Below are 23414 nucleotides of genomic sequence, written 5' to 3' on the forward strand. Positions count from 1 at the left end.
TACACTATAAAATGGGGACGGAACGAGAGTTTGCCCTCTTGGTTCCTGAGATTATCATTAGAAGAGAGAGAGCAGAGGAGAGCAGAGAAAGGCCACGTGGAGGAGGCCAGGAGAAGCAGCCAAGATGGCGGAGTGCTGAGTGAGATGCCAGTTTGTGTAGAGTTTGTATCTGGGATAAGGAAGGAGATGGGGAACTGAGGAGAATAAGGCTGGTGAGCTAGAAACCTTTGATTCTAGGAAACTCGGATAAGTCAGTGGCTTTGTGAGCACTGAATGTGAGTGGCTTTTGGAGCCCAGTGTATATTTTTTACTTGCCCGCCGGGTGCAAGCTAGAGTTAAAGAAAATGGCCCATCAGTTTTTGGCTCCGTTGTTTCTTTACCGACTGTCCGAATCCAGTGCGAACCTGCATGGGCTGGGCTGCTCTGATGGTGGCCCTGGCCCTGCCTCCTGGCTTTACACCCAACATCTAGTGAAGTAGGCACTCAAAGACGAACTGATAAATGAATAAACATGTCATCATAGATAGTTCTGAAAGCCCAGAATAACAAGAATACTTCTCACTAACTAGAAACATGGATACTGTTAGATATGCAAATTCCTAGGTTTTGTTTCACTGTGAGAAAATGTCTGTGAATAAAAATTAGGCCAGACTCTACTGTACTCTTCTCCCCTTAAGACATCATCTACACTTCTCCAAGTCATTATACACTCTTCTACAATATGAGTATATGACAGAGCAGAAGTCACACTAGATTTGTCTGAATCCAGGGCTTGGCTCTCAACTTCTAGGTCGTGCTTCCTCCATGTCCAGATGGCTGGGTTTTAGGATCTGTGTTGGGAACTCAGTGTCACAATCTCTACTAGAAAGGTATTCTGCTGTTTTGTAACAGAACCTTGTGTAGAGATAAGCATGAAACAATGGAATGGGGCAAAGTCCGGGTTTCTTAGTCCCTGTTTCTGAGATAGCTCTGTCCAATGGCATTCTTCCAAATCAAGTCATTCAAACTGGAATTACCATAAATCACCCTTAATATTTGTAAAAGGTGTACCAGTTTCCAGAAAAGAACATTTGTTAAGGAATGAAAGCAAGGTGCTGAAGTAGAGAGAAGAATGTCCAAGGATGTTCTGGTCCTTGAGTGAGCCATTTATACTCTCCTATAACTTCATCAGATAGAGCTTTGCAGCCTAACCAGGCGATGGCGCAGTGGATAGAGCATCAGACTGGAATGCAGAAGACCCAAGTTTGAGACCCCGAGGTCGCCAGCTTGAGAGCAAGCCCATCTGGTTTGAGCAAAGCTCACCAGCTTGGATCCAAGGTCACTGGCTTGAGCAAGGAGTTACTCAGTCTGCTGTAGCCCCCCTGTCAGGCACATATGAGAAATCAATCAATGAACAATTAAAGTACCACGATGAAAAACTGATGATTGATGCTTCTCATCTCTCTCCATTTCTGTCTGTCTGTCCCTATCTATCCCTCTCTCTGACTCTCTGTCTGTCTCAAAAAAAAAAAAAAAAAAAAAAAAAAAAGAAAGAAAAAAAAAGGCTTTGCAGATGGATTCCATGGATTGTTTCTTAATGAGTAAAAGAGAGTCGTTCCTAGGCGATCTGAGGCACATGTGAACTGAGTGCGGCTCTATGAGTGTTTTATTCATAGATAAATAAAACCCCTGGCATAGGAAGAAAAGTTGTATGCCCTTTCCAGTAATTAGAGGTCTCAAAAGGTAAAGGCCTAGCCTATTAGGCCAAGTGTCTCCAAGTTTGAATGATGTGTATCAGCTTAAAAACTTTCTCTTTCTTTCTTTCTTTCTTTCTTTCTTTCTTTCTTTCTTTCTTTCTTTCTTTCTCTTTCTTTCTTTCTTTCTTTCTTTCTTTTTTTTTTTTTTTGTATTTTTCTGAAGCTGGAAACGCGGAGAGACAGTCAGACAGACTCCCGCATGCGCCTGCCCGGGATCCACCCGGCACGCCCACCAGGGGCGACGATCTGCCCACCAGGGTGCGTCGCTCTGCTGCAACCAGAGCCACTCTAGCACCTGAGGCAGAGGCCAAGGAGCCATCCCCAGCGCCCGGGCCATCTTTGCTCTGATGGAACCTTGGCTGCGTGAGGGGAAGAGAGAGACAGAGAGGAAGGAGGGAGGGGGGTGGAGAAGCAAATGAGCGCTTCTCCTGTGTGCCCTGGCCGGGAATCAAACCCGGGTCCCCCGCACGCCAGGCCGACGCTCTACCGCTGAGCCAACCAGCCAGGGCTAAAAACTTAACTTCTTATTTATATATTTTCCATTTATACATTTCCATGTGTTGAGAGTTTACCATACCTCCCCTCATTAACCCACTCCTTCCCCTACCCTCTTCCTTTGTCCCTCCATTCTCTCTGGAACTTCTATTAAGAGTAGACTGTGGAAACTTTGGGAGGACATCAGAAAGGCATCTCTACTGGTCATATAACAGTCCTTCGGGGCTGTGGGGAGGTAGTCCTACCAGCTGATAAGTATCAGCCTTCCAGAACATGGCCTCCCACACTCAGCCCCAAAACAATATGGAATCTCAGCTTGCTGTCATGAACCAGGATGCTAACTCACTGCTTCCTTTAACTGCTATCCTGTCCCTGCTTCACTTCACATAAATGAATTTCTCTCTGGGTCAGACTCCTCCTTCTCTACACTCCACCTGATCTCCCACTACTGCCTTTCAAAGAGCTCTGGGTGAGAAGACACTGGGGGAAATACCCTCCTTGAACTTGGCCTATTTCCTTCCCCTGTTACAGAAACTGAACCTTGCTTTTCTCCTGTTGATTCCACTTACTGTGGTCTCCTCCCATGGGGTAAGCCTCCTGCCATTCCTGAACAAGAGAATGGGAAAGAGAGTCTTCATCTTTTTACCCCCCACTGCCATCTCTGCTGTCTTTACCCCCAATGCTTTTAGAGCTTTGTCTCCTAGGTCTCTGTCAAATTCTTTACTGCCCTCTCTCCAGCTTCACCAGTGTTATCTTTGCAAATGATTTCCACAGCAGGGAGATTTTCAAATACAGGTATTGTTAAAGTCAACTCCAAACTTGCTGAATCAGGGTTTTCAAGGTTCTGGCCCAGGAATTTGCATTCTTAAAACACCCACAAGATGCTTCTGTTTTAGACAATCTGATTAGTAATGTTTGGGTATAAAACAGCTCTCCACTGTATTTGTTGCTATATCTCCCCACTCCTCTCCAACCTTCACGGAAAATTTCCACACTTCATTCACAGCCCTCATTCCAATATATTCATTGCAACAGATAGTATTGTATTTTTCACTACATAAGACACACTTTCTTCCCCAACAGTGGAGGGGAAAATGCTGTGTGTCTTATGAAGCAAATGTTCATTTTTCTTAGCAGTGTGCACGGAACCTGCATCTGCTCAGTGATCTCCTGTTCCGGTTTCCACAGTTGCATGCAGCGCAGCAGGGAAGGCAAGCAAGGTTGTGATGGCGCATTGATCTAGCATCATCGAGGGCAGATGTGAGAGGTGTGCTGCAGCGATGGAGGGCTGCGCTGCAGCTGCTGAAGCTCTCAGTGAAGTGCTGATGTCACTTGTTGCCAGCCTAATAGCATTTCATTGGCTGGTTGGCTGGCAAATAGAAGAGGGACCAAGGGTAAGGCATGTGCAGTGAGCTGGGAGGCCCGTGGGAGCACAGGCAAAGCAGCGGCAGACGGAGCAGGCTATGCTGCTCATCTCCTTCAGTTTATTCCAGCTGTAATCGAGGTAGTTTGCCTATGGAGTGACATTAGAGTAAAAAATAACTGGACTTTCCCTAGTGCAGCAGCAGAGGGGTTCATGAGACAGGATGGATGGATGAAAATGGAATGAGAGTGTGGATTGAAAAAGTTTGGTCCAAACGTCCTAGAGGGCTTCTGAAAAATCTGCCCTATTAGTAGTGCTTGACCAGTTTAGAGCATATATTAGCAAAACCACACACAAAAAAGATCTTTAAAAAAGTGAAGACTCATCTAACTGTAATTCCTGGGGGTCATACTAGCCAGTTGCAACCTCTCAACGTTTCCATCAACAAACCGTTTAAGGTCTTTATGTGAGAAGAGTGGAACAAATAGATGGCAGCTGGTAATCATGATCTGACACCAACTGGATGAATGAAAAGACGCACTACCATTCAAGTTTGTGAATGGGTTAAAACATCAAGGCAGTCAGTGAAGAATGCAATCGTGTTACGGTCATTCAAAAAATGTGACATTAGCAATGCTTTAAGATGGCACTGAAGATGGTACCATTTATGAAAATAGTGAACAAAGTGATACCAGTGATTGTGAGCAACTGAGCTTCTTAAATTCTGACACAAGCGACGATGAGTTCCTGGGGTTCCCGGACAACTAGAAGAGTATTAGAACATTAAAGTCTCTTCTCATTTGTTAATAACAGTGCTAATGGTTGTTAATATTGCTGCTGAGTTTACATTGTTGAAATATTATTGTGGTATATTTTATTAAATATTTTAACATCATTTGGTTTGAATTATTTTTTTTCTTATTTTCCTCCTTAAAACCCTAGGTGCGTCTTATGACCAGGTGCGTCTTATGGAGCGAATAATACAGTAATTATATCATTGAAACCTCCCAGCATCCTAATACGTAACATCTTGCTCCCCTTAAAGTTCCAATATGCCAATACCTGGGGAAAGAATGTTCCAGATGAAAGGAATAGCTAATCCAAGCCCCTGGGTGAGATGTGGTAGGGGTTTGAAGAACAGGGAGCAGAGCAGTGTGACTGGAGGAAAAGGAGCGAGGGGAGAGAGTAGGCTATGAGGAGTGAGTGAGAAAGAGTTGTCTTGTAAGCCATTGTTAGGGCCTTCACTTCTGCAATGGGTAAAACTGAGAGGGTTTTGAGCAGAGAGTGACATGGTCTGTCTTGTGTTTTCACATCTGGTTGATATATGGAGAAGAGACTAATTGGGGACACGGAGGGACACAGGGAAGCCACCAAGGATTCATCACAATAATCCAGATGATGATGCATAATAACAGTATGATAATGGTAGATGCGAGGATGCTTGCTTTCTGGATACATATTTTTTTACAGTAAGTTCAACCATTCCAAGTCAGCTGGGATTTTACTGCATATAAACAATGTCCATGTTTATCTGTTCATCTCTAAATGATGAATATTACACAGCACGCATCATGTTTCAAAGCTTTTTCATTTTCTTTTTTTTTTTTTTTCATTTTTCTGAAGCTGGAAACAGGGAGAGACAGTCAGACAGACTCCCGCATTCGCTCCGACCGGGATCCACCCGGCACGCCCACCAGGGGCGACACTCTGCCCACCAGGGGGCGATGCTCTGCCCACCCTGGGCGTCGCCATGTTGCGACCAGAGCCACTCTAGCACCTGAGGCAGAGGCCACAGAGCCATCCCCAGCGCCCGGGCCATCTTTGCTCCAATGGAGCCTCAGCTGCGGGAGGGGAAGAGAGAGACAGAGAGGAAAGCGCGGCGGAGGGGTGGAGAAGCAAATAGCGCTTCTCCTGTGTGCCCTGGCCGGGAATCGAACCCGGGTCCTCCGCACGCTAGGCCGACGCTCTACCGCTGAGCCAACCGGCCAGGGCGCTTTTTCATTTTCTTAACTTCCAAACACCACCTTCACACTACTTCTTTCAATCTATGCAGATTACTTCACCTCCTTTATTCACTCATTGATTCATTTGATCAATAAAAATTATGAGAGCCTGTTATTTGTGAGATGCTGTGCTTAGATACACAGCAGATTGTCTGTCAATATGCCACACAAGGTTCCTTCCTACCCCTGGGTCTGCGCACCATAGGGCCAAACTCAGAAATGCAGACAGGCAGATTAGGATGCATCCTGACAGGTAAAGGACTGGTGTTCCTGGTTTCCCTCTGTTGTCTATCGTCCATCTTAAAATATACCTTCTTCATTCTCTCCCCTTCTTTTATGAGAGAAATACCTGATCCTACTACACTCTGGGCAGCTCTGTCCCCAGAGGTCCTGTGGGCCCTTGGACCTTGGAGTGTGTTATGCTCGCGCTTATCTGCCACTACTTTTGTTAACTCTCTGCTTATACCCTATGACTCTCCCGCATCTTTAGATGAGTTCCCCATAGATCTGCGCGTGTATTCATTGACGTGATACTTCAACAAGTATTTACTGAGTGGTGATATCCCATTTCCCACTTATTTCAGGGCTGCCCTTTGGCAGCTGAATGTGGTCAGATAAAACTACACAACCACAGTGACTAGTCTCACTGTAAATTCATGACCTTTAAGCTGCCTTACAATCCTGTTAACACTTCCCAAGTTAATTTATTTTGCCATTCTCCTAGATGCCCATTATCCACTCCTCTCCTGGAATTTCTACCCTCTTTCTCTTTCATCCTTCTCTCAGTTGAGGACTTTACTTCCAACTTCGTGGAAAAATGGAAGCAATCAGAAATAAACTTCCATGGGCTCCCACCACTGAATCCGCTGATTTACATGCATTTACTCCCATGTACTCTGCCATCTCTCCTGTTACTGGGGGTAACCTGTCCAATCAGCACCTAAGGCCATCCTTAGGTTTAGACTCTGCAGAAAACAGTGACGCCTGTTGCTAATGAGTGATTAGGATATTAATATTATATATATATAAAATATTAATAGGCATTTAAAAAGTTAACTCACACTCTGCATTTATTCTTTAAGAAAGGTGCCCATTTTATAAATTCTTTTAATTTATGCTTAACATATAGATAAGATGTATATCTTCTTTTATTCCCCCTTTTTTTCTTAATTTTAGGAACTGATTTGATTGACTGAAACACAGGTGAAGCCTTGTTTTATAAAGGGGTCGTCCACTAATAATAGGGCTTTGGAAACCTCTACCCTGAGTTTCTGACTTGAACTAAAAAAAAGTTAATTCAGACATAGTCTCACATTACCCGGACTTGGGTTATAGAAAGTAAAAACAACACACTATATCTATTTTACATGTGTGTTTCAATAATTGTATCAATTAGGCTGACCAGATGGAGGTACAGTGGATAGAGCGTGAACCTGGAACACTGAGGACCATGGTCTCTCGATTGAGCATGGGATCGTAGAAATGACCTCATGTTTGCTGGCTTGAGCGCAAAGGTCACTGGCTTGAGCGAGGTTGCTACCTTGAACAAGGAGTCATTGGCTTAGCTAGAGTCTCTGCACCCCCAGTCAAGGCACATATGAGAAAGCAATCAATAAACAACTAAGGTGCCACAACTGTGAGTTGATGCTTCTCATCCCTCTCACTTCCTGTATGTTCCTGTCTCACTCTCACTCACTAAAATATAAATAAATATTGTATCATCTATAGTTCAGACCAGTGTTTACAGCCATCTGTATATAGAGTTTCCAGTGCCAAGTAGAAAAAACTGTCACCCAGTTCCTTGAATTTGGACACAGATAAATCTTAGATATGTACTTTTTCACTTATCCTGTCACCATCTATATATTTTATCATGGAAAGATTAGTTGTATTCATTATTTCAATAATTTTTTTAATTTTTAAATATTATACTACATATTTGTTGGCTCAGTGGTAGAGCATGGCCTGGTGTGTAGATGTCCTGGGTTTGATTCCTGGTCAAGGCACACAGGAGAAACGCCCATCTGCTTCTTCACCTCTCATCCTCTCGTTTGCCTCTTTCTCTCTCTCTCTCTTTCTTCTCCACATCTCCAGCAACCATGTCTCTATTAGAGTGAGTTGGCCCTGGGTGCTAAAGATGGCTCCATGGCCTCTGCCTCAGGTGCTAGAAAGATGGTTTCTGTTGCAATGGAGCAAGGGCCCCAGATGGGCAGAGTATGCCCCATTATGGGCTTGCTGGGTGGATCCTAGTTGGGGGGCATGAGGAAGTCTGTCTCTGCCTCCCCACCTGTCACTAAATTAAAAATATATATATTTGTTGCAGAGTAAAAAGAACATAGAATTCTTGTTAAATCTCCCGAGTATTATTGTGGATTACAAACAAAACACAGACCTATGGGCTCATTAATGATTAAATGAACTCCTAGTAATTGGCGTGTTGTTTTTTTTTTTCGTGTTTTTTTTTCTGCATTTTTCCGAAGCTGGAAACGGGGAGAAACAGTCAGACAGACTCCCGCATGTGCCCGACTGGGATCCACCCGGCACGCCCACCAGGGGGGCGATGCTCTGCCCACCAGGGGGTGATACTCTGCCCCTCTGGGGCGTCCCTCTTTTGCGACCAGAGCCACTCTAGCACCTGGGGCAGAGGCCAAGGAGCCATCCCCAGCGCCCGGGCCATCTTTGCTCCAATGGAGCCTCACTGCGGGAGGGGAAGAGAGAGAGACAGAGAGGAAGGAGAGGGGGAGGGGTGGAGAAGCAGATGGGCACTTCTCCTGTGTGCCCTGGCCGGAAATCGAACCCGGGACTTCTGCACGCCAGGACGACGCTCTACCACTGAGCCAACCAGCCAGGGCCTAATTGGCGTTTTAATTGTTTTATACTGTAGAGATATCCTTAATATATTGTTAAATAGGTGTTTCAGTGGTTCTGAGAATATTTATGAAAATAATTGATTATCATAAATTTGCTACCCTTACTCCCTAAAAACAATTGCTACCAAAATCATTGTCAGGAATGGATTTGATTTAGATAATGATGGATATCACTATTTTTGTGTTACATACTTATTGATTGATCACTACAACATCAACATCATGAGGCTGGAGACATTCTAGTACATAGGAGAGCTCAGCAAGTACTTATGGAACGAATAAAGTCCCGAACGAGCGCCCACTATGCACAATAGTGCAGAAACATGGTTTCTGTTGTTAAGTTTAATTCATTTAAATGAAAATTGGTTCTTGGAAGAACTTATTGTTGTTGTTTTTAATAGTCTTATAAGGCAAATGGACTTCAGAAATTGTTTGAATTTTCTGTACTTGTAATCTCAAAAAAGAATGCAGCCTGTTTGTCTTAACTGATTTGTTGCCCAGGTAATAATGTTATAATGGATGTAATTAACATCTTCTATTCCCCAATGAAATAAACAACACAGTATAAAAAATTTTTGTAAAGTCACAAGGAAATCTTGGTATATCTCTCTTCTCTCATACTCTAGATTTCTTATTCAAATCAAGAGTTTGAGAGTTTGAGACCCTGTACCTCAAAAAATGTCAAGTATTAAGGTAACAATTGAGTAAACAACCAGGGAGCTGAGAGTCAAAAAGAGTTTACATGCTGATAGTTCAAAAAAATCAAGCAAAGGAAATAAGTAAGATATGAACTTCATTGGGTTTCAGGCATTCGGTCTTTCTCTTCCATCTGTCTTTAGACAAATAGAACAAAGTCAGTTTGTTTAGGATGAACTACAATCTCCAGAATTCTGTTTCTGGAATGTTTTCAGTTAGGATGAGGCACACAGTATATATTTTTTTGATAGTTAGAGGCGCTATTTATATATATGTGTGGGTTATATACATATAGATTTCATCTCCCTGAGCAGAAAACTGCTGATATTTTCAACACACAGTGACAAAGGACAGACAGTGACATCCTGTGTCCCCACCCCCAGGAAGACACAGGAGACAAAAGGCTTTGCCCCGTTATACCCCTGATTAGGATCCGTTCACTTTTCCAGTTGGGGTGCCATTTTCCCATAACAGATATTCCAGTCCTCTGTGCTTTTATACGGTTCTTAAAATTTATTCTTTATTTCTATTGGGGAGTGGAATAGATCCTTATGGCAGTGGTCCCCAACCTGCGGGCCGCGGACCAGTACCGGTCCATTAGCCATTTGGTATCGGTCCTCAGAGAAAGAATAAATAACTTACATTATTTCCATTTTATTTATATTTAAGTCTGAAAGATGTTTTATTTTTTAAAAATGACCAGATTCCCTCTGTTACATCCGTCTAAGACTCACTCTTGACTCTTGTCTCAGTCATGTGATACATTTATTCGTCCCACCCTAAAGGCCGGTCCGTGAAAACATTTTCTGACATTAAACCAGTCCGTGGCCCAAAAAAGGTTGGGGACCACTGCCTTATGGCCAAACTCATAGTAAAATTGGCATGAGACCAGATTAAGAGGAGAAAAACTAATTTCACGTGCGGACATGGGAGATCATAAATGAGGTTGAGACAAAAGATCAAACCAGCCAGCTTTTAATACTTGGTTGACCAAAAAACAATACATTTGTGAAGCTCTGACAGGTCACAGTAGGATAGATTTTGGTCCCCATTAATGAGGAATCTAAGCAAAGTGTGAGCTTGGGTAGTGTTTGGTAAATAAGTAACGAGGTTTGCATATACAGACTTTCTTGGGAGTCTGACTCTTCCCCTCTGGAGCGGGGAAGGCATCTACACAGGAGAGAATTCCTTCCTACGTGGTGGGGGACAAGAGAGGGTAGATGTGCTTTTCTTGCATTGGGTGCTTGTCAAGTAACTTTGACTGAAAGGACTCAATACCTCATTCTGGGCTATTAAGGAGCAGCCTGCCCTGGGTCCCACAGTTCCTGGCACCTAAACACCTACTCCCATTCGGAGGTGTGTCCAGGATTGGGAAGCAGAGTCCCCTCCACTTGATGCCCACGCCCACCAAAGACGCCAGGTTATTATTTTTATTTTAAATTTAAAATTATTTTAATTATAGTTGGCATACAATATCATATCAGTTTCAGGTGTACAACATAATGATTTTATGTATATATACCTTATAACATAATAACCACGATAAGTCTAGTAACCATCTGTCACCATGCAGAGTTCTGGGAAGAAATAAAGGAGCTGGCTTACATAAGACACTGCTTCAGGGCTGACAGCGGAGCAGGCCTGTCTGTGCCTTGTAGTCTGTGCCTTGGAGCTGAGAGCCAAGCATATGCAGACAGAGAGGGGAAGCAGCCTTGCAGGGCACCCATGAGATTGGGTGGGTCAGTTTAGGAGCTCAAGGGCTTTAGCCATGAACTCAAAGGGGTTTCATTTCTGACCATCTGCCATCTGGCCCAGCAGGGACCATCCTGAGGAGATGACCAGTAAAGCAAGGTGCTGGCTGGAGGAGAGTCCTCTCACTGCACACCTTCCAGCAGCCTAGGTGTCCCATCATGGGCCCACACCCTTTCCGTCCACAGCCCAGGTGGCCCTGCCTCGTCCCCTTCACTCAGACAGCAGGGCCAGCCTCCTGCCCCATGGCTGCCAAGGCAGAGCAAGTCTGCCTTGTTTCCTCAGAGTTGCACAACGGGAAAATGACCTGTGGACAAAAACAGACACTGGTGTCCAGTAAGTGTTCCTTTCTACACTTCTAGGAGAAATGACCTGCAGGGACTTTGCCCAGGTCCAAGTCTGCTTTTCTCCCCCTCCCCCATGTCCCCGGCAGGGAGGGCTCAGTATACATAAATAGCAGTCACCGGTCCCCAGCAGGCAGGGACGGTAGCTCTCCTCCACTGGAATTCTGGTGAGGAACTACTCCAAGAGTGATTGTTTTCCAAAGCTTACTCTGTTCTGTCTTTCCCAGCAAGCCTGTGAATTCATGGTAAAGTATCATTCTGTGTTGAATTTGCCCTGTACGAGGTCAGGACTGGCGGAGTACAGTTAATGCTTTATGATTAATTACAGGCTGCTTTAGGACCCGTTTGGTCTTGACGGCACTCTTCCTCCACCAATGCCACCTTGGTAACATCATAGACAGTCTTGGGCTCAGAGACGATGGGTTCAGAATTGAGGGTCATGGTTCTGAGTGAGGTTTCCTAGATGCACAACCAGGCTCTCTTTGACATATGAATCCCCAAAGGATTCTTTCCCGTGTCTCCATGACTCTCCCCTTTCATTCCAGCACCATGAAGCTCTTCACAGGCCTCGTGTTCTGCTCCTTGGTCCTGGGAGTCAGCAGCCAGGGCTGGTTTTCATTCCCGGGACAGGTTTATGAAGGTAAAGTCACTGGCAGACGGAGAATGGCGGGGTGGCATTCATGGACACTAGGGTTCACCCTGAGCTCCTTTGGGGCTGAGCTACTGGGTCAGGTATGTCGCTTGATGTAGGAGAATGTGCAGGTGCGTTCCGTCTGCAGGACCACATTTCTTAGGCGTCAGGCAGAAGTGCTGTGTGTCAGCACCTTTCTCTGAATCTGCTCTCCCTCTCACCACCTTGCTCACGAAGTTTTCAGACACTAACAGGTGTAGCTTCATCCTAAAACAGGTTCTTATTAATGGGCAGTTTTGTGCCTCATGAACATGTGGCAATGTGTGAGGCATTTTTGGTTGTCACGCTGGAGGAATATGCTGCTCACACCTAGTGGGCAGAGACGCGGGCATTCTGGTGAACATCCTGAGTACTCAGGAAGACCCAGAACAACAAAGAATCACTGGCCCAAATTTTCAAGATTGCTCATGTTGACAACTCCTATTGTGTATTGACAACTAACTTCTCTTCTGTAAATGTATGTCACAAAGGCCTAAGTGAGGAGGAACCCATAGACAGTGTCTCAGGAGTCAGACAACCTGGTACAGCACAGCTGTGTCCCCACCTAAATGACTCGGTGAGGACTAGAGTTGAGGAATGTTCTTCTCAATTTCTGGTATCCAGGGTGTTGCGACCACAGGCTGAAATTGAGTCAGTGGTAGATTTTTCATTCTTGTTTCCTCTCTAAGGTTTCACAGTTTTCTGGTATTTCACCTGATATCTCCTTGCCATGTCCTTTGCTTACCAGGGGCTAAAGACATGTGGAGAGCCTTCTCTGACATGAGAGAAGCCAATTACAAAAATTCAGACAAATACTTCCACGCCCGGGGGAACTATGATGCTGCACAGAGGGGACCCGGGGGCGTCTGGGCTGCGGAAGTGATCAGGTAACAGGGCTCCTGGGGATGCAGGGCATTGTGCAGAGCCTGGCTGACTTTGGGCATCAGGAGGGCATAAACCCTAGAGAAGGACCTATAGGGGCTGTGGGCTCCTGCTCATGTTCTATGCCCACCTTCTCCATCCTTCCACACCAGCGTGGGGCCTGGGCTGCCTACAGAGCCAGAGTAAGGCTAAAAGATGTTTGGTTCTGTCCCCAAAAAGAGAAATGAGGGACAAGGACTGATTCCCACTTTCGCCTATGGGTGCTGTCCACCCAGTGTGTGGGTGGAGACCCCAGAGCTGGGTGGGTGTGCCCAGCTGGGTGAGTGTTTAGCCTCTCTTTCCTGGCTCCTCTTAGAGTCATTAATTCCTGGAAAGGGTAGGGTTGGGAGGGGGGGACAGTTCTTCATCAGCCCCTCATTCATCTCCTACCTGTCCTTCTTCATTCTAGCAATATCAGAGAGAATATTTATGGGCGAGCCGCAGACCTTTTTAGACATGGAGACAGTGGTCACGGAGTGGCTGACTCAATGGCTGACCAGGAAGCCAACAGATGGGGCCGGAGTGGCGGGGACCCCAATCGCTACCGACCTCCTGGCCTGCCCAGCAAGTACTGAGCTCCTTCACTCTGCTCTCAGGATTCGGGTCTGTGAGCCCCTGAGGGCAGCGACACCCAGCCATTGAGTTCTACCTCCCTGATGCTGATGGATGGCATCTAATAGATATCTAATAAATGATTAAGAGATTGAATTGGTTGAATATTGTTTGTATTTCCTTGGTGTGAAGACTGCCTGTTTGATACCACAGGGTGATGGATTAATATCCACGTGACGTCTGAGACTGTGCCCGTGTGTTTGGTGTGGGGGACACATTCTCAGGGACATACAAGACAGTCACAGTGCATCAACTTTTCCCCTAATCAGACCTGCTCCTCTTCTGGTGCCTCGGGTTATACCTGTGCTCCATGACCTCCTGTGTCCAGACTCCCTCACCCAGTTTCTTGTGTACTGCCACCTTCTAGGCCCCAGGACCTTGTTCTGTTAGTGTTGTTCCTCAGTGGTCGCTGTCTGGGGGAAGGGCACACAGCCACGGGAAGGCTTGCCTGGAGGATCCTGCTCTAGCAACTGCTGCCTTTTCTTCGGTTCTTTTCTCAGCAGCACATACTAATCCAATTATTAACCAGTAATTTTCTGTGCCATCTAAGGAATGCCTCCAGGCAGTATCCATTGCATTAGCTCTTTGTCTCATGCAAAGATCCAGGCACAGGACATGTCATGGTATGTAGTCACAGTGACAACATCGAGATTAAGTAGTTCAACTAACTTCCATAGTGCATTTGAACAGGATGTTCCCTCCACCCAGAACACTCTTCCCACCTGCTCCTCACTGGCTGCTCACTTCCTTTCCTAACCCCTCACCTGAGCTCCCTCTTCTGAGAGGCCTCTCTGACCACTGTCGTGGTAACATGGCTGTTCTTTCCTTCTGAAAACTATCAAGGTTGGAATGACTTTGTTCACTTCTTCGTTTACTTTTTCTGTTATTTGCTTTGTTTTTGTTGCTTGGATTGTTGTACATTGCTGTCCTCAGGTCTCCTCACAAAGGGATGAAGCATGTCTGTCTTGTTTATGTCATTCTTATATCCCGAGTACCTGCCAAGTCACCTGCCATATTAGAGATGCTCAGCAAACACTTGTTGAATGAATCAGTACAATAGGAAGAGAAGCATTCTTCAGAGGATGTCAGACCTGAAAGAAGTGCTTGGGATTGTGGAGAGTGGGGATATTTGCTGTAGGTTTTGTTTTAGAGAATGTTATTTTTGTGGCTTGAAGATGAATATATATATCAATACCAAAATCTATACTAAAATACCATCTACACTGACAGAAATTCACTATATCGTAGAATAATTACTTTGTCTAGCAATGCTTTCTTTGCAAGCTTTATCATAGGAATAAATATTATGAACCTCAGCAATGCCTTTTAGATGTGTCAGCTTGTAAAGGCTGAACTACAGTGCACATGGTTTCCTCCTACTGAGTCATGTGAGAGGGGACCAAAACATGTGTTCTCTCTGCAGAACTGCAGGATGAGGAGAGAAAGAGACCTTTTGTTGTATACAAACATCTTCCTGCAGTAATTCAAACCCTAATCCGGATGTTGCTAGGATGGGATTCAGTAGGTATGATTACAGTCCCTATAAACTGTCTTTAAGTTAATCAAATGGATGACTGTTTCAGGTGGGACTGACTTAATTGGAAGGCCTTTAGAAGAAAGCTTAATTCTTCCTTTTGCTGAATCCAAATAGTCATTGAATCTGCCATCCCGCTCCCATTTCTTTGGATCTCGCTGTTCCGGGACAAGAAGCGTCAGGCCTGGCCGTGAATTTTCAGTGTGTTCACATCCTCCCGTTCCTGGCTGCCCATGTTATGGACTTCACACTTGCTCAGCCAGCCCCCATACCTGAATAAGCCAATTCCCACAATAAATCCCCTAACATAGACATATATGTTCTCTTGTTTCCCTTTCTCTAGTTGATCTTTGACTGGTACAGAATTTGGTAGTAGAAGTTGTTCTAGGGAAAGAGAATCTTAAACATAATATAGATAATATAGATAGAGATAGAGATAGAGATAGAGATAGAGATAGGTGATATAGATTTCTATTGAAGTTTCTTACAAGAAATTGGTTTCTGCCATGGTGGGACTGGCTAGGTCCAAAGTCGGCAGGGAAGGCCTGCTTCATGCAGTCGATCTGGGAAGGTCACAGGCAGGCTGGAACTCCACAGGCATGGGCTGAACCTGTTGTCCACAGGTGGAAACTCCTCTCCTTTGGGTGATTCCTCCCTTTGGACATAAGTCTTCTAGACTAGCAGAACCACAATTCACAGGAATGGAAAACAAATTTTGCCAGTTGATCAGGAGAGGTAACAGTGAGAGAAGTCACTGCCACTCCCTTGTCTTGAATCTCAAACCTGTTCGAACCTGTCAATTTTGGTTATAGGAGCAACAGTACCATATATTGGACATGATGCTAATTTAGAATATAAATAACGCATTCTGGGGTGCATGCTCTCTCCCTAAAAGTTGTTGCCATCAAGCTAGCATTGTAGCTGAGTCTTCAAAAGATTATCCTACCATTCTACCCAGCAAGCTACTTCAGGTTAATAGGGAACATGGTTAAACCCAAGAATTCCATGAGCAAGGCCCATTGCCATACTTCATTTGCTGTATGATAATATTTTTTAAATATGTGTGTGTGTGTGTGTGTGTGTGTGTGTGTGAGAGAGAGAGAGAGAGGGAGGAACTGACAGGAAGGGAGAGAGATGTGAAGCATCAACTTGTTTCTTCACTTTAGTTCTTTAATGATTGCTTTCTCATATGTGCCTTGACCAGGGGGGCTTCATCCAAGCCAGTGACCCTTTGTTTAAGCCAGAAACCTTGATCTCGTGCAATCTACCTTGGTTTTCAATTCAGTGACCTTTAAGCTCAAGCCAGTGTCCATGAGGTCGTGTCTATGAAGACATACTCAAGCCATATAAACCCGTGCTCAAGTCAGCAACCTCAGATTTTGAACCTGGGCCCTCAGAATCCCAGATTGACAATCTATCCACTTTACCAATACCTGGTCAGGCTACAGTGATATTCTTCATCAGAAGTAATATTCTGTGGAATTCTGTGATTGTCGGTAAGGTATTTTGTATATCCATAGACTGGTAGAAGCATCACATGCAGAGAAGGCAAATCTGTATTCCAGTCAGTGTCTATTCATATAAGAAAAAGTCTTGTCTCTTCCATGATGGAAGTTACCCAAGCCTATCACTAGGTTGCTTAGTGATCACCCCAGGGAACGGTGCCATATCACGGACTCAGTGTTGGTCTCTGATGCTGGTAGATTGGGCACTTAGTGGTGACTATGGCCACCTTGGCCTCGGCAAGTGGAAGTCCATGTAGCTGAACTGATATATAACCAACCTCAGCCTTGCTACTATAGCCATTTTGTTCATAAGCCCATTGGGCAAGGAGTTGAGTGACTGGGAAAGAATCTGAGCAAAAGATTTAGACAAGTATGTCTTCAAAGACAGAAATCCTCAATAAGCACATAAAAATTACATCATCATCATTCATTAAGAAAATGCAAACCAAAACCACAACGAATACTACCTCACACCCTTTAGAATGAGGATGATAAAAGAGACAATGACAAGTGTTGGCGAGAATGTGCAGAAATTGGAAAGCTTATCCATTGTGAGTGGGAATGTAAAATGGTGCAGCCTCTTTGGGAAATAGTGGCAGTTTCCCAAAACTTATTCATGAAGTTACCATGAGCCAGCTGTTCTGCCCTTCTGCATGTACCCAAAAGAGATGCTACCATATTCACATAAAAATATGTACAGCAATATTTATAACAGCATTATTCAAAATAAACAAATAGTGGAAGCAGCTCAAATATTTTTAATTTGTGGGTGTTTAAACAAAAGTAGTATATTCATACAGTAGACTATTTATTATTCAGCCATAAGAGAAATGAAGTACTGATATGTGCTATAACATGGAGGAATCTTAAAAACATCATGCTAAATTACCTGACCAATGGTGGTGCAGTGGATAGAGCATCAACCTGGGACAATGAGGTCACAGGCGTGAAACCTCAAGGTCACAGTCTTGAGCACAGGCTCATCCGACTTGAGGGCAGACTCACCTGCTTGAGCGTGGAAGGTCACCGATGAGTGTTGGATCATAGACATGGCCCATTGGTCCTGGCTTGAGCCCAAAGGTTGCTGGCTTGAAGCCCAAAGCCACTGACTTAAGCCCAAATGTCCCTGACTTGCAAGGGATTACTGGCTTCTCTGGAGCTTTCCAGTAGGGCACTTATGAGAGTCAGTCAATGAACAAGTAAAGTGATGCAACAAGTTCACGCTTTTCATCTCTCTCGCTTCCTCTCTCTTTTTCTCTCTCTTTCAAAAAAAGAAATAAAGAGAGAAGGAAAGAAAGAGAAAAGAAAAATAAAAGTAATTAGTGGTTGCCTAGGGGCCGAAAGGAGGAGACGTGGATTAGTGACTGCTAAAGAGCATGGGTTTCCTTTAGGGAAGATGATGATGAGAATGACATAGAAGTCATGGCTGCACCACGTCATGACTATAATAAGCAACACTAAATTGTATACTTGTCGAGGATGAAGTTTTTCGTATGTGACTGTATCTCAATTTCAAAATTCAATGAGCAAATTTTTTTTGGAAATAATAGATTAAAGTCCAGGGGTAAAGGGAGAAGATATTCATTAAATACTGTGTGCCATTGACATAAGATGGAATACTATGCAGGCATTTAGCTAATAGTCATATTATGTAGAATGGCATTTTAAAATTCTGTTTAGTAATATAGCGATAAGGCAATAAAAGAGTCTATTGTTTATCTTATACTGTATGTAGAAAATTTTCTAAGAAATATTCTCATTAACTTCCTATGAAAAAATTAAAACTCTACTATGTTTAGTATGAGATACAACCCATGTTTTTTTGAGATTTAAATAATCACTTTATTTTTCAGATACAATATTCCATCACTATTTAAGAAAGATATAATTTTATTTTAAGAATGCATTGTGGTATTTATCTTTTTTAAACAACTTGATGGACCACAAGACACAGCGCTGTTCTGAGGAGAGTAGTTTATTCGTGTGGACACATAGAAGGCCCCAGCCTGGTCAGAGCCTAGTCACAGCTCCTTGTCATGTTATCCACCTCATTCAGACGGTACCCTGAGTCCCACCCTACCCAGTCTGGCCTTTCAGACATGCCAGGGAGCCCATCACAGCCAAGGTAGATCCAGGAAGAGCTTGATACACCATCCTGAGAGGAAAATGCCTGGACAGGACAGAGCCAGGACAGGGGAAAGCGAGGACAGAAGCTGGTGTCAATTTTCTTTTATATTCACCTCACTATACAAATAGGACACTTATTTCTCTCTTTCCTTCAGTTTATAATCTTAAGAAGGCTCAAAACGGTAGGTAGTGTCAGTTGCAGGACACTCTTTGAGCTTCAGGTTGCGTGGATGATTAAGTGTGTTAACCCCTTCATGTCCCAGGCCCTTTGGGTCTCTCACTATCAGGTCAGTGGGTACATGTCACTTTCCTCTGTACTCAGGGTATAGTTGCAGGGTTGCCTAGAGATTGGAGATTGAGGATCTATCAGTGTGTTCTACATGAACTCATTAGCTAAGTTCATCATTATGGGGAAGGTCAGGGTGCTCAGCTGTGGGGATCTGCAGACATCAGACTGCTAGAGCAGAAGGAAGCATTTATGTTGGGGGAGAGAAAACCCATGCCACAGTGATGGCAGGGTAAGTACTGTTTCTTACTTTATGGACCCTTGATCCTGGATAACAGGTAAGTCTAGGTATGAAGCCTCCAAAAAATGTAAGAATCTTCCCATTTCACTACGCCCTCCCACCCAGTGGTTCTCAGTTCGGGTGCTCAAATATTTTATTTGGAAACAGTCCCAGGGAGCAGGAGTGAGAGACTGGAGGTAACACAGGGCAAGAGCAAGTCCAAGGTGAGGACGGCTTATAGAGCTGGCTGTGAGTGACAGTCTCAGAGCTGGAGCTCATCCCCCTGGGACCTGCTGAGGAACCGAGTACAAAGTGTCTCCGCACTGCCCAGGAGGCAGATAGAAGCACCTACCAACCGGCTCCCTCTGCATGGTCGTGGGTGAGCCCTCGAATGTTCACTTTCTTGCATTTTGTGTCTGTGCACATGTGAGTGCCCAGTGAGTTGCCCTGGGGCATGATGTACAAGGTCATAGAGTGGACTCATAACAAGGTGCTTCCAGGCTCCACCTGCATGAAAACTCCAAAGCCCACGAGGTACTCACCACTGTAGCTGTGGCTGGAGAAAGATGAGGGCCTGTAGAGTCTGAAGGATGCTTAAACTTTGTCCAATACACCACAGCCTGTGCTTTTCTAAAGCATGTGGAAAACACAAACCTCCCCAAGGTGTGGACACAGTCAATTCACTCAGAAATGAAGGAACCAACGGAATCTGAGGCTTGAGGATAAAAGAAAGAAGAGGAGTCCCTGGCCAGCTGGCTCAGTGGTGGAGCGTCAGCCTGGTGTGCAGAGGTCCCGGGTTCGATTCCCGGCCAGCGCACACAGGAGAAGCGCCATCTGCTTCTCCACCCCTCCCCCCCTCCTTCCTCTCTGTCTCTCTCTTCCCCTCCTGCAGCCGAGGCTCCATTGGAGCAAAGATGGCCCGGGCGCTGGGGATGACTCCTTGGCCTCTGAACGAGGCGCTAGAGTGGCTCTGGTCGCAACAGAGCAACGCCCCGGAGGGGCAGAGCATCACTCCCTGGTGGGCAGAGCGTCACCCCTGGTGGGCGTGCCGGGTGGATCCTGGTCGGGCGCATGCGGGAGTCTGTCTGACTGTCTCTCCCCGTTTCCAGCTTCAGAAAAATACAAAAAGAAAAAGAAAAAGAAAAGAAAGAAGAGGAAATTACACTGGTTAGCCAGGAGAGGAGAGAGGTGGACGCAATAGGGAAGGACAGAGAAATGCAAATGCCATGGATTTGTGAAGGCAACCAGCCAGGAACGTTGGGATCCCACACAGATAGAGGCACCCAGAGGCACGTGACCTGGAGCAGTGTTCTCTAAGGCCCTGGAAATGCAATGGGGCTGTCAAAGAACTAGGTACATGGTGGCATTCCTAACAGCAAGATTTTATCTTGCTATTCACCACATAAAATTTTTCTGAAAATAACTTAGTTTTATTATCAAAAAAGAAAAAGTTTGTTGGAAGCTGGAGTAAAATTAAGGTACCATAATGGCCATTATGGTCAGGGAATCCAAGGACCATAGGAGCCGCAAGGTGGCCTATGAGATCAAGTCCTGATAACATTGACCAGCAGCTTTCTGTTAACTCAGGTTTGGCCCCAAACCTCACAGCTGAGCTCTTGTAGCCCGGGCTGCCCCGCCTGGTCGGGGCTGGAAGGGTGAGTGTCTTCTCCTCTAATTCCAAACTCAATCACCAGTGCCCAGACCGTAAAGGCCATTGCAGGCAGCACCCACTAGCACGGGAGAAGGCCAGCAGAGAGCCAGAACTGGTGCTTGACCCAGCGGAGCCCATTGCCCAAGCACAACTCACATAGAGACTTTTCTCCTTAATAATTGTTTTTCCCCATTGATTTCAGAGAGAGAGAAGGAGAGGAAACAAGAAAGAGAAACCAGAACTTGTTCCACTTAGGTGGTCCCTTTAGTTGTTGGTCCCATTCATACGTTGCTTCTCCTACGAGCCTGAGCAGTGACTGGGCTCATGACCTTGGTGCACCAGGACAACGTTCTGTCCACTGAGCCACACGGCCGGGGCAATTTCTCCAAAGTTATTAAAGTCTAAATAAACTGAGACCAGAACAGATGTGTAACTGCTTTATGTCATTGCTTTTGTTAATTAAAGATAAATTACTGTAAAAATTTCAGAAGCTTAAGAAATACAGAAATGAACGTTTCACCTAATGGTTTTGAGCAAGTAGTCCCCCAGCCAGGGGCCTGGGCTCCGCACTGACTTACAGACTCCTTCCAAGTTTCTGCTTGTCAGACTTCAGACTGAACCTTGCTGTTCACAGGTGGTCCAGGGACGGGAAGCTTCTGCCCCCTGGATCCTGTCAAAGTGCGACAGCTCAGCCTCCACCTCAGGACTGTGGATGTCAGGACAGCTCCAGCACGTGTGGACACTAGTGCAAAGTAAAACACGGTTCCTTTGCTCAGAAATTATTAAAAATTCCCAAAGGTGAAAGCAGAGCACTAATTCAAGCACAGGGCTCAGAGAAGCTCAGGGCACTGCGTGAGCTGCACAGCCAGGGGCTTAAGAGCACTGAGACGATGTCACCAAAGCCAGGGTCTCCTACTAGTATCAGATAGAAATACGCCTCAGTCCCTAGTGGAATGAATACATAACTGAATATTCAGATTAACCAGAGCCGTCCATCTGGAATGAGGGATCACTTGGCCAAACGGAAACCACAATCTGGGAAAAGCTCCCTGTGTTTAGGGCAGAGCTGTGCCAGTGGGTGTTTGCCCTTGCCCTCTGGAAGAACTGCCGAGTGGGAATTTTCCAGGCCTCCCCTGGGTTCTGTATTGGATCTTCAGACCAGGGCGCCTGGAAACTCCAGGTTCATCATCTCAGCACAGCAGCTCCTTTCTGTGGGTCCGTGTTGTTATCCAGGAAGTTTACTGAATCCAGATTCTCCTAAATGTAGGTGGAGGAGAAGAACCCTTTGTGGCTGAGACCTCACTGAGAGATTTCAGCCCCTTGTTCTGCCACAGAATGGTTAAGATGGTACTTTTTTTGTTATCAGTATTTTACGATTAAAAAAAAAAAACCTTAATGTGCTGAACCTGAAGACACAGACACTGGTTGAATTTCTGCAGGTGGGCACTGGGGCAAAGGGCATGTCAAGGTTGAGCGGGACACAACCGGAGGGCCTCCTGTGGAGTGGACCGAAGATACAGGAAGCATCAACTTTTAGTAGTTGCTTCTCATATGTGCCTTGATCGGGCAAGCCGGGGTTTTCTTTTTTCTTTTTTTTTTTAATAATTTTATTTTTTTAATGGGGTGACATCAATAAATCAGGATACATATATTCAAAGATAACAAGTCCAGGGTATCTTGTCGTTCAATTATGTTGCATACCCATCACCCAAAGTCAGATTGTCCTCTGTCACCTTCTATCTTGTTTTCTTTGTGCCCCTCCCCCTCCCCCTTTCCCTCTCCCATTCCCCCCTCCCCCCCATAACCACCACACTCTTATCAATGTCTCTTAGTTTCACTTTTATGTCCCACCTACGTATGGAATAATGCAGTTCCTGTTTTTTTCTGATTTACTTATTTCGCTTCGTATCATGTTATCAAGATCCCACCATTTTGCTGTAAATGTTCCGATGTCATCATTTCTTATGGCTGAGTAGTATTCCATAGTGTATATGTGCCACATCTTCTTTATCCAGTCATCTATTGACGGGCTTTTTGGTTGTTTCCATGTCCTGGCCACTGTGAACAATGCTGCAATGAACATAGGGCTGCATGTGTCTTTACGTATCAATGTTTCTGAGTTTTTGGGGTATATACCCAGTAGAGGGATTGCTGGGTCATAAGGTAGTTCTATTTTCAGTTTTTTGAGGAACCACCATACTTTCTTCCATAATGGTTGTACTACTTTACATTCCCACCAACAGTGGATGAGGGTTCCTTTTTCTCCACAGCCTCTCCAACATTTGCTATTACCTGTCTTGCTAATAATAGCTAATCGAACAGATGTGAGGTGGTATCTCATTGCCGTTTTGATTTGCATTTCTCTAATAGCTAAAGAAGATGAGCATCTTTTCATATATCTGTTGGCCATTTGTATTTCTTCCTGGGAGAAGTGTCTGTTCATATCCTCTTCCCATTTTTTTATGGGACTGTTTGTTTGTTTGTTGTTGAGTTTTATGAGTTCTTTGTATATTTTGGATATTAGGCCCTTATCTGAGCTGTTGTTTGAAAATATCATTTCCCATTTAGTTGGCTTTCTGTTTATTTTGTTATCAGTTTCTCTTGCTGAGCAAAAACTTCTTAGTCTGATGTA

General features: G+C 44.8%; 1 protein-coding gene across 2 annotated transcripts; it reads left to right on the plus strand.

The window, feature by feature from the left end:
• The first annotated feature begins 11294 nt into the window (after positions 1–11294).
• On the plus strand, positions 11295–13555 carry LOC136318578 (serum amyloid A-2 protein-like). 2 transcript variants are annotated; one of them, XM_066251094.1, is made up of 4 exons: positions 11295–11423; positions 11802–11896; positions 12675–12813; positions 13257–13555. In XM_066251094.1, exons 2-4 carry the CDS (start codon positions 11806–11808, stop codon positions 13420–13422), a joined length of 396 nt encoding a protein of 131 aa, XP_066107191.1. In that variant the 5' UTR covers positions 11295–11423; positions 11802–11805; the 3' UTR covers positions 13423–13555. The 2 variants fall into 2 exon arrangements, with proteins under 2 accessions (XP_066107191.1, XP_066107190.1); XM_066251093.1 differs by having other exon boundaries at positions 11383–11501.
• Positions 13556–23414: the final 9859 nt, after the last annotated feature.

The sequence above is a fragment of the Saccopteryx bilineata genome, chromosome 1 (genome assembly GCF_036850765.1).
Source record: "Saccopteryx bilineata isolate mSacBil1 chromosome 1, mSacBil1_pri_phased_curated, whole genome shotgun sequence".
NCBI lineage: Eukaryota > Metazoa > Chordata > Mammalia > Chiroptera > Emballonuridae > Saccopteryx > Saccopteryx bilineata.

What these genes read in the sequence shown, in the direction of transcription:
- LOC136318578 (XM_066251094.1), top strand. Translation starts at nt 11,806, where the DNA reads ATGAAGCTCTTCACAGGCCTCGTGTTCTGCTCCTTGGTCCTGGGAGTC. An exon ending in CCCGGGACAGGTTTATGAAG is followed by an intron (nt 11,897 to 12,674) that starts GTAAAGTCACTG and finishes TTTGCTTACCAG; the next exon opens with GGGCTAAAGACATGTGGAGA. An exon ending in TGGGCTGCGGAAGTGATCAG is followed by an intron (nt 12,814 to 13,256) that starts GTAACAGGGCTC and finishes TCTTCATTCTAG; the next exon opens with CAATATCAGAGAGAATATTT.